The sequence below is a fragment of the Tupaia chinensis genome, unplaced genomic scaffold (genome assembly GCF_000334495.1).
Source record: "Tupaia chinensis unplaced genomic scaffold, TupChi_1.0 Scaffold000117_2, whole genome shotgun sequence".
NCBI classification, from domain to species: domain Eukaryota; kingdom Metazoa; phylum Chordata; class Mammalia; order Scandentia; family Tupaiidae; genus Tupaia; species Tupaia belangeri.
The window spans coordinates 6,964,909-6,976,242 of NW_006159583.1; the positions used below are offsets into that span (position 1 = coordinate 6,964,909).

Here is an 11,334-nt window from a genome sequence, read left to right on the forward strand (position 1 = left end):
AAAGTAAAACCTCCAAAAAAAAAAAAAAAAAAAAAAAAAGAGAGGGAAAGTGAAAAAGCACCCCCGCTCCCCTGCTCCGGGGTTGGCCATGCCACAATTCCTTCTCCTCCAATCTCCTCTTGGGATTTTGGGCATGCAAATGCAAGAACCAGATGTGTTTTTCGAGCCACCAGATACTGAACTCAAACCAGTCAATTATGTGGAATCTAACCACCTTAACCACCATGCCATCTAGCTGACCGATAAACAATTTTTTAAAACAAATACAGCATAGTTAATAAATGCCTCCATAATGGACTAAAAGAGCAATGTCAGAAATAATCTTTCTCTTACTTAGAATTACATGCGTCTGTAGGATTTATCCTTGGGATAGATATAAACATAAAATCTCTGAAAATTTTTCAGTGTACTCCTCACCAAAAAAGGAAGTTTTTTCCCTTTACTTTCCTGAAGAAGTCAATTGCTTGTCTGATTAATTAAAAATGATATTTGGAATATCACAAAGCCCATTTTCATCGTTTCCTATTTTCACTCGCCTTTTTCATGGAAGCAGTTGCAGCAATATTTTCCACCATGTCTTCAGTTCAGCAAACACCAGTATAAGGCTTTATGCTTTTAGCATGTCCTGGACTCTCGCCAACACACCATGCATGACACCCTGCCGGGTAGTGGGTAAAGGCATAACATTGAGGCTCTACTGTCAGAAACTTCTGCTTTCCTAGCCAGCTATAGGATGTTTGCAGGGCCCTTGGGAGATGCTCTGCTAATGAGTTACAGGCTGCCTCATCTAACCAGTGCTTTGGCTATCTGTCCAATCTTTCTAAGTTCCTAACCTCATGCTTCCTCTTTCCTTCTACTGGATGTCCTTCTGGGAGACATTGGATATGGGGATGAAGCATTCTAATCCTAGGGCCTCCCATCTTGTCAACGTGAACAACCCAGGGGTTTGTTGCTTTGTTTATCTTTCCTACTTGTCTAGTGGGAGGTTTGTCTAAATAGGAACTCTTCAGATTGTGTGTCTTGAAAAAATATGAGTGGTCTGTTATGTATAGAATTCTAGGCAAATATAATAGAGGGATAAAACTATTTTACTTGAAAATGAAATTGTGTGCGTTAAATACAGCAATTTTTCAACTCTGACATTAAGAAAGACCTTCTCAATCCATTATGGTCTTTTAAACCTGAAATTGGAAGATCAATTAGCAACTGTTTTATGAAATTCAAGCCAAAGAATTAAGATAACCTTATATTGAAAAAGCAAAGATATTCTAGAGTAGAATCATGTTAGTGCTAGGGTAAACCATGCCTTGTTTTTTTGACAGACTAAACTAAAGGATATGGAATTTCAGGATAGAAATTTTGTGAAAGATTTACATATATATATATATATATATATCAAGAAATCACCCCCCAGGGGAATGGCCACTGTGCAATCCCTTCTCCTCCATTCTCTTCTCAGGATCTTGGGAATGCACGCACATGCACCCAGTGTGAGTTTAAGCCACTGGGTCTGGGACTCGAACCTCAGTAGGCTACATGGGAGTTCAGCAACATAGCCATTAGACTAACTGCTGGTCCCAACCAAGATTTATATTTTTAAGAATTAAAATTTCACTTCTTCTGAAAATCTGTGATAAACAAAAACTCCAACCAAGTCAGATGTTGCTTTAATGTGGATGCAAAACAAAGGAAACTGAAGCAAAGATACTCTTCAATTAAAGACAAATGTTGTGGGGCACCAGTAGATGGTGTAATGGTAATGTCACTGGACATAGTCAACCATGGTTTGAGTCCCAGACCTGGTGGCTTAAAATTCACGCTGGGCATGTGTGTGCATGCACAAGATCCTGAGATAATGTAGGAGAAGATACTGTGCCATGGCTATCCTCCGAGGTGGGGGGGTAATTTCTCTATTTCTGTCTATCTCTCTGTCTCTCTCTCTGCCTCTCCAATGAGAGCACGCACGTATAGCAAAAATATCTCTTTAAAAAAATGTATGAACTTGACTATTTACCCTACCAAGCTAATGGGCCTCATGGATCTAGTTCTCAGGCAATGATAACATGGATAATGAGAGTGCGATTGATTCCTGACCCTTGATGTGACCACATCTCTCCCCTGGACAGAGAGGCCTTCAAAGAGACATGTTCTTGGAGGAAGTTTTTGATGAAGCAGAGAATGGGATATTGGTCAAATAATTTTAGTCTCAGTGGAACTGTTCATCACAGCTAAGTTTTGTGAGTGATGGAATGATGTGTGTGTTAAAATGCAGGGAGGGACTGAGCTTCAAAGACTGTAAAACACAGAATATTGTATCTTATATCACTTCTCAAATCTGTAAAAATTCAAATTTCTCTCCAACAATGTCTTCCCATTAGAATGGGAAGTTCAAAAGTCCAGTGTAGTTTGGATTGACTATTTAACAATAAACATCCCCTGTGAATGAAAAAGTAAAAGGTAACTAACAGATATGCTGAGAATTAGATATGAACCCCTTTCATTTATGAGATATCACTTGGCCATCAACTGTAATGTCCTTCTTCCTACTACTCATTTCCTTTTATCCTGTACAATAGCTGATTATTATCATTACATCTTTGTTAACGTGAACTATAGAATCTACAGTAAAGATCCTGTGAACTGAAATAGCAACACATCTGTCATGCACTGGAATTTTTTTGATTCACAGAGACTTTAAATTAAGCACATAATTGAAGTACTCCTTTGTCTAAACTTTATCCACAGGCATGAAATAGTGAATGAAGAAAGAAAGGGCTAGAAGTACGGTATGTTGATAGAAACCAAAGACACAAAGTACTCTGTAGTTCAAAAGACCTTTTGAGTAGATAGTTTATCACATTTGTGCTAGGCCATAGCATAGTTAAATAACTAGTTCTCATTGCTGATCTGTAGGGTAGTTTATTAATCACAAAATGTATACTCAGTTAACCTAACCAGGAAGTGCTGCTGCGTATCATTTTTCTGTTATATTGTAATCATTCAGTATTTTCAACAGCTCCACAAACACTCTGTTCATGATAGGACCCTTTCTCATAAGATAAGCATTATCGAAAGAGTAGACTGAGAGAAAATAAAAAGCATTTAGAAAAGGATTTCCATGGCATGACTGTTTATTATTCCAAAAAGTTCTTTCTGTAAAAATTCACAACAAAGAAAAAGATTCTTAAAAGAGAGAAATAATGACATCAACAAAAATCAGTGATGGATGTGGATTTCTAGCAGGAAGAGAAAACAAATAACCATTGATTCTGAAGAGCTGGGTTGGAAGACTAGGCAGGTCACTGAACCACTCATTTGCTGGGAAGGAGAGTTGGGGAAGGGTCTGGATTGTTAAGGTCACTTAAACTAGAAAATTCTAGACTTTATCATCTTACATGAACTAAAATGGGGCAAAGTTATGGATGGTGCTTACAGCTCAGCCTGGTTGAGGTAGAGCCATGTATTCTTGAAAGCAGTTGTTCTGTGAACTGAGCTAGAACTCAGCATCTTTTAGATAGCCAGAACAACTGGATTCTAGTCTCATCCTCAGAAGTAGCAAATAACAAATAACTTGAGTCCTGGTGGTTTACTGTGTCAATAACAAACCTTGATTCTGAGGACTTTATTTTGTTAGTTTGACACCAGGTTTTTACATTTTACTATAAAAAGCAAATTTAAAAGAGAGTAATTGAGAGTTATTAAAGATCTAAAATATAGCTCTGGTGATATGTTTGGCAATTCCATAATTATTAGAGTACCTCTTTAGATTTATGTGTATTTATTTACTCTTTAAAACAAGAGTAGCGATTACTGCTCCATCTCCTATTCTTAGTACTCTCTGACTTCAGTAAGCTACTGATTTTGCCTTACACTGGAGAATTCAAGCACTTCTGTTATTAATTCTTATCATAAAAACAAACTTATAAAACAAAAGATTTGACTGAAATTTGTTTATAAAATGGCTTGGATGGAAAGGGCTATAATACAAGAAGACTTCATATGACTAAGAGAAATTATATTCTGTGAAGTAAAAAATACTTTGAAACCAGAATGCAATGAAAAAGGAAATAGCCAGAAGGCATTTCATTCCTTTACATACTGGAAGGCCAAATCATGGGAATGAAGAAGAGTTATAAGCAGGCATCTTTCCAAGACCAAGAGATGTTTTGCTTGCTTGGGATGGTATGGAAGTCCTGAGAGACCAAAAACTCAAGTTCTGCAAAATCTTGCTTCATAAGAAATTCTGCATCAAGAAACTTAATTTGAATTTAGGTACATTTGAAGGAGTGTTCTTCAAATTAAGGACATTTAGAAGAAAAATATGAAGGCAAAGCATTAATGGAACAAAGAAATGTGGTATTATCTGTTCAAGATATTTTATAGTTTCATCAACTGGACTAGAGAGAAATGTTCACATACTGAAATATCCACTTTGTAAGCTAAATAATGTGATAGAATGTATAAAAGAAAATGAAATTAAAAAATTAATGAAAAGCAATCTGATGGAGTGTGACAGTTCTTCATGGTTTGACAACAAAAGTCTTTTCCTCCTTTGTTATTTCTTTTATCTTTATTTTATTCAATATTTATCAGCTGAGCTTTCTTTCTCTCCAAAAATTCAGTAAAGGTGCCAACAAGTGACATGATGGTTAAGGTGTTGGATTCCTATATGACTGACTGAGGTTGGAGTCCTGGACTCTCTGGCTTGAAATACACTGGGTACACATCTATGTGTGCCTAAAATCTTGAGGAGAGAATGGAGGAGAAAGGATTGCTGAGTTGCCATCATCCCTTTGCAGGGGGGTGGGAGTGTGATTTCTCACTTTTCCTCTCTCTGTCTCTGTCTGTCTCTCTCTCCAGTGAGAGAATGCACCCTATGGCAAAAAACTAAAAATAAATAAATTTTTAAAAATGAAAAGATAGGGTAAAAGATAAAAAGCAAGCTGGCCTATTTGCATGTTTTTGATGCTCAGATGCTTTGAAATTACATTTTTTCCCCCAAATATTTTCAAGGTCAGGGAACCAAAGAACTCTGTGTGAGCTCAAAGATTTAGCGCATCCACATTATATTAGTCTTTGAGTCTAATGTAATTTAAAGCAATTGTCTCCGTAGGGAGGTCTAACATTTTTGCACACTTACATTGAAATAGCTGACCTGCCGAGGAAACTAGAAGAATTTCAAGGGTACATTTCAAGACCCTGTTGCTTTTGATAATAGTGTTCCAGAATTTATATTTATTAATATTGCTTTATTTTGGTCAGACTCCCCCAGGAAATCCTGAGGATTGTATGTTTCTGGCATATTTTATCTTAGATAGTTCCACCCCTTTGGTCTTGTACCCTGAGTGCCAGACTGAAGAGTACCTTTGAAAGCTTCTGCTCTTTAATGGAGCTGAGGATGACAGCAAGCAGGAACATCAACACTCTAGGAAGACAATCTATCTACTTTCCCCAGTTATCATTAAAATGTCTTTTAGACATAGGTCATAACTGGAAACCTATAAATGATGTCTGTGTAGTAAGCACTTCCCACAGAGTTGGAGTCCCGAGTGATTAAAATTTATCACATTGTTCTTATGGTTACAAATACTGCTGATATGTGTCATTACTTAGAATGTACTATTCATAACATTTTGATTTCAGTCCAAAGAGTTTTTTTTTTTTTCCTGAATTTCCCATAAAATGCTCTTGATCTTTTTCTTAAAAGGTCTAATCTGCTTCTTTGAAAGAACAAAGTACAGGGGTTGATTGTTCTCTAGTTTAAATTTTGTTTAGTGTCATACATTTATTGCCTTGTGGGATGCTTCTAATTTTCCACAGGATCTTCTGAGAAAGTAATTAGGATAGAACCTAATCCTTTGCAACAAGCAGGCTTTAAACTCTTTCATAAATTAAAAGTTATGTTCAGTATACAGCTCTATTAGAATGATATGTGACCACAAGACCTAATATCTGCACTGTGAATTGTTTTTCAAAAATGCGTGCTTTGCATGTACAAATCTGCTCTTTAAATAGATAACATAGTATACACTGAAATGCTTTAGAGCAAGCCCTTCATATGGTAAGGGTTTGTTAGAACACAGAAGAGCAGGGTAGCCTCTCTTTTCGTCTCCTAGAGAGCTGAAGATCTAAAGTACTTTTTCAACATGATTGTCTATCCCTCAAGCATTTTTGCCATGCTCCTTAGTGTTTATATCTTAAGGCACAAGTTTAGTGTAGTGTCCTCAGACATTAGGTTCTAACTAGATATTTTGCCTAGAAAGCTGTGAATTGAACTGGCTTGGTTTATGGAAAAAAATAAGACTCTGGAGGCAGAATGTGACCTACATTTCAGCCTAAATGTTTATTTGCTGAACAACAATTTGAGACAACCCTGGCAGGACAAGTCTGGTTTGAGTTTTTGTAACTGATTCCTAAATTCTAGAACTAAGTGTACCTTCTAGAAATATTAAGATATCAAGAAAGGAAAGAAAGCAAGATACTAATGGAATTTAATGTCAAGAGTTTTTAACTAAGGAATATATCAAAAGTCTCATCATGATTTTACTCCTAGTTGTGAAAGTTCAATACAGACAAACGATACAAAGCATTCAGCCATTTCATTTAGCTAATTTGTCCCATAAGTTAACATTCTACATTCGAACATTCTATTACTTTACAAGGATGCTATGTAAAGATGCCCCCAAATTTTACCTCTTAGCTTTAAAAATAAATAGAAGAAGAAGAAGAAGAAAAAAAAAAGGTGAGCTTCTTCATTTGGAATTTTGTAGTCAAGAGTATTTGGGGTTTAAGAAGACACATTGCCAGATCTAGGGTTTTGGTTTTTTTTTTAATTTCAAAACAAAATGTACTAGTTCTTTCCATTGCTGACATAGTTGGCTCTCTATAACTTTTGGAATAAATCTCTTTTTGTATAATTATCTTGTAGTTTAGAGTCATTTTGTGGTGGGGGGGAAAAAACAGCTGGTGGCTAGCAAAAAATAAAGTAAGGGGATGTTGATAAAAAGAAAAAATCATAGAATAGATTTTATTAATCTTATTAAAACAAAATAAGTAAGGGACTGACTGACTGACTGTCATGTGGGTATGTAATAATATCAATTTTTCCTGGAAACAAGCGAACCATTGGCTGAGACTCAACAAGCATTTGTTATCTAGAGCTTTTTTTTATTGTATATTTAAAGGCTGGAAAGAAACAATGGTACAGATGTGTAAGCAACACAAATTTTCTGATCGTAATGAACTTTTATGGCTAATCTACTTTAGGAACTGCTTTGATCAGGGTTTTATGTGTATTTCCTGTTACCCATTTTGCCTTTTTATTTTGAGAGTTAAATGGAAAAGTCATGTATATAGACAAGATGATCCAATAACCACAAAAAAAAGCTACATCTTCTAGACAAATATGTCTCAAAATTGAAATTTCCAGTCAAGTTGCTTTATCTACATAGTAGCAAAGACTAGTCGGTGGGTTTTTTGTTTGTTTATATTTTTAAATGTCTCTGAATTTCCTGAAATAACTGGTTGTTTTAGAAGGTACTTATTCCCAAAAAACATGCAAATGCCCTAAACATCTGTAGAGTTGCAGATACAGAAAGGAATAGAAAATTATAGATCTAGATCCAATGTATAAATTATGTTTCCAGCCTCTCCAACAGTGAGAGATAGGGATATTCTATGACAGCCCATTCTATACACAGAATGACTATAAGTCCATTTATTATAAGTGCACTTCAATCTGTTGGTTCTAGACCACATTCAACATCAGAGAAAAGTAGCCTCTTTCTGATTAGCAATAAGAAATTTATTTTCTCGAAGTAAAATATCTTCTACTCCTCCAGGCTTTGTTTTTTTTTTTTTCTTTTGACATGGTTTGATATTTTCTCATCAAGAACATCATTTATTTTTTGAAAAGCATGCTCTTAAAGTTTGGTATCTAGATGTGAACTCAGGATTTAAAAAAAAAAAAAAGTTTGACCACTGTGGAATGTAGATTGGGGTTATCGCTTCTTCCTTAGCCTAGCAAATTTGCTTTGAAGTTGACTCTAAATCTTAGAAGATGACTCTAAATCTTATTAGACTAATAGCAGTCCCACCATTCTGTTGACTTACAGTGAACTATTACCTAGAGACGTAAGTCCTAGACTATTGTTTCCTACCATTGTCGATGTAAACTATTTTCCCAGTTGTTTTCCTGAGCCCAAATAAAGAACTATGTGTTTCATTTGTTTTAAATTGAACTTCATCTTGTGAGATTCAGCCATTAGTACAAGCTCATTTGGAGCCTAATATTGTCATTATCAGCTTTAGCAAAAGCCCAGTACATTTGACAACACGCCTGCCACATCATTGACAACACTGGAAAGACAGCCCATTCCAATGTGATGCCCTTGCTATCAAAGATGTTTTCCTAACCACTAAGCCATTCTTACTAACATTTACATTGTTTTCCGGGCAGATAAAAATCTCAAGTAGACCGTGATTAAAAAATTAACTTAGCTTTTATTGAGACCAGCAGGTTAAGGCGCAGAACACTCCCACCTGGCTGACCACAGTTCAAATCCCCAACTGGGCCTCTTGCTTTCTCACTTTCTCTCTCTCTCTCTCTCTCTCTCTCTCTCTGTGTGTGTGTGTGTGTGTGTGTGTCTTTCTCTGGTCAAATTAAAAATAAATTAATAAATAAATTAAATTAAATAATTATTTTTCAAAATTAATTTAACTTTTGTCATCTACCATTCATGATTACTAATAGGACTTTCTTTTTAAGCAAAAATAGCATGCCTACCAAAGTATAAATATTAATAATCCAAGTAAACATAATAAATCAAAATCATTCATTATGACCAACATTTACTTTGATTATTTGTCTGGTGTTTATACGAAAGTGTTGATGATGGAGCTCAGATTGTGTTTACCACAGTTCAATATTTGTCTTTCTTTAACTTCATCTAAAGTGAAAACAGGCTGAATAAAGCACAGGACAGTAGAATACGCTATGAAATTAAAAAAAAAAAAAAGGCAAGTTCTCCAAGTCAAATCGAATTTCTATATCTAGTGGTATTCAAAATGTATTTGCTTATACTATAGTTCCTACAGGATTTAATAACAATGTTCATTAGAAAGGATGAAATAGTAATGATAAAATGTCATTGGTAAAATGCAATGACTGCCATAACTCTTCCCCAAAACACCCTTATCACAAAGTGCTTGCATTTTACTTTAAAATGTACAATCATCAAAATGCTTGAGCAGCCACATGTGTCGGAGTGACAGGTCTCACACATATTTATGAGCTCTTTAAATCCTTTCTGGAGGGAGGAGAAAAGTAAACAAAGACATAGTCACATATTTAATGAGGAGGGCGAGAGAAATCCGAATTGGTATGCAGTCACTGCTCTCACAAACGAAGTTATTTTCTAAATGCTATAGTGAGGTGTTTAGATGCCTCCTTTCCACCAATACCACAAATGTAGATGTATCACATTACCACGTCACAGATACACGGGGCACCACTAAGCAAAAATGCAAGAACGAAATAGCTTTTTAAGTAATTCATGACCCTTAATGTTTAAATAAACACAAAAATGTTACCTGCCTTCTTCAGGGTGATTCTCAATTGTCCCCATGCAATGTCTTCCTCTGTGACTCTGGGAAGAATGCCATGGTCCTGAGTCAGAGCCGAACTACAGTTTGGTTTAGGTTAGGTGGGATTTGCACAGGGATAATACAATTTCATCTGTCTGTTGCCCCACTTAAAAGTTAAACAGTAAAAGCATATATACCATATATGTATGTGATATATATATATATATATATATATTAATGTATCTGATTTTATCCTGCTGGTTTCATATAACTCCTCTCTCCAGCCCAAGCATTTCTTCCTTTTTCTCCCACATTTTCTTTATGTCAAAAAGAATCATCAGACATTAAGAGGTCTTTGTTGTAATTTATTGTGTTATGAGTCTTTGAAGGGAAAATCGTTTCCATTAGAGACGATGCTGGTTTCAAATTACTTGCTGTTTTTAACTAAGTGCAGAAATTATTCCAGCCATAGGATTAACCAGATAGCCATGTGTACAGTAACCCTGCTTTAATCTGTTTACCCCACGTAGGGCATGAAACAGATCTCCCATGTGGAGGCCTCAACCTAACTCTCAGCCTTTCTCCTAGCGCTTCCTGCCTTACACAGGACACTTCAACAAGACCCAAATGCATAGTGAGCCAGTTATGCCAAATTAAATTACGAATGCCCAGTCAAATTTGCATTTCTGATAAACAACAAATAATGAGAGACTATGAAATGTCCCATATGGGGCCAGCAGGCAGTGTGATGGTTAAGGGTATTGGATTCCCACATGACTGACTGCAGTTTGAGTCTCGGACCTGGCAACTTGCTTTCTCTCTCTCTCTTTCTCTCATTCTCTCTCTCTTCTCTGGTCAAATTAAAATAAATACATAAATAAATAAAGTTAAATAGAGTAATTCTGTTAAAAAATGTCCCATACATTGTACACTTAACATGTTATTTGTTGTTCATTTGAAGTTAACCTTTAATAACATGTCATGTATTTTATCTGCCAATTCTACAAATATTTCTTCCATGTCACTGTTTTAAGCCATTTTGTGCAGACTCTTCCATCTCAGATGACCGACTAAGCCTGTGAGCAAGGAAGGGTTATGCCAACTGGCTTTTTCTTCTCCTCCATAAAACCGTGGCTGTCCTGCTTCACCCCAAACCTACCCTCCTGGGAGAGAGTGAATCCTACCCTCCTGGGTAATGCGGCCATGCCTGGTACATACTCAATTATCTTCCAATACATCAGCATGTGTCTGGATGTGCAGGGAGGAGAACACACCATGTTGTATTCTTCTGCCTCCACAATAAGCTTGCTTGTAGATACCTCAGAACTTCTGGATGGGGAAAGAACAGACAAACCGGATTTGAACTCAGAGACTTGGACAACACCTTTAGACTCCAGGGCCGAAGGTTCCATATGCACATTTTTAAAAAAGTAAGTATCTCTGACTAAGTAATGGTTAAAAATGAGTGATGTTGTTTATACATAAGAGACCAATCGGCAAACACAAGATTGCCAAAGTAGTTATCTTCCAATCCTATGTTCTTATTCGACTAACAACTCATTTCAGCGTTAGAATGTCTTTCCACTTCTGTTTATTTTTTTACATAATCTGGTAAGAACTTCAATTTTATCTTTTAAATTGCTAAATTCTGCCTGATTACAGCCTAATGTATATGGCAAAAGGGTAACCTGCACTTTTAAAAAGATTTGCTTCCAATTTATTCCCAAAGTCTGATTTAATTTCTCACTT

At 35.9% G+C, this 11,334-nt stretch overlaps 1 protein-coding gene across 1 annotated transcript in view; it reads right to left on the bottom strand.

Annotated features, from left to right (window-relative positions):
* Positions 1-10,997, bottom strand: part of LOC102492775 (2,4-dienoyl-CoA reductase, mitochondrial-like) — a 102,213-nt gene extending 91,216 nt beyond the window's left edge. The window contains 1 exon segment of the mRNA XM_014586182.1: positions 10,770-10,997. Coding sequence (XP_014441668.1) covers positions 10,770-10,997 — 228 coding nt within the window.
* Between the last annotated feature and the right edge of the window lie 337 nt (positions 10,998-11,334).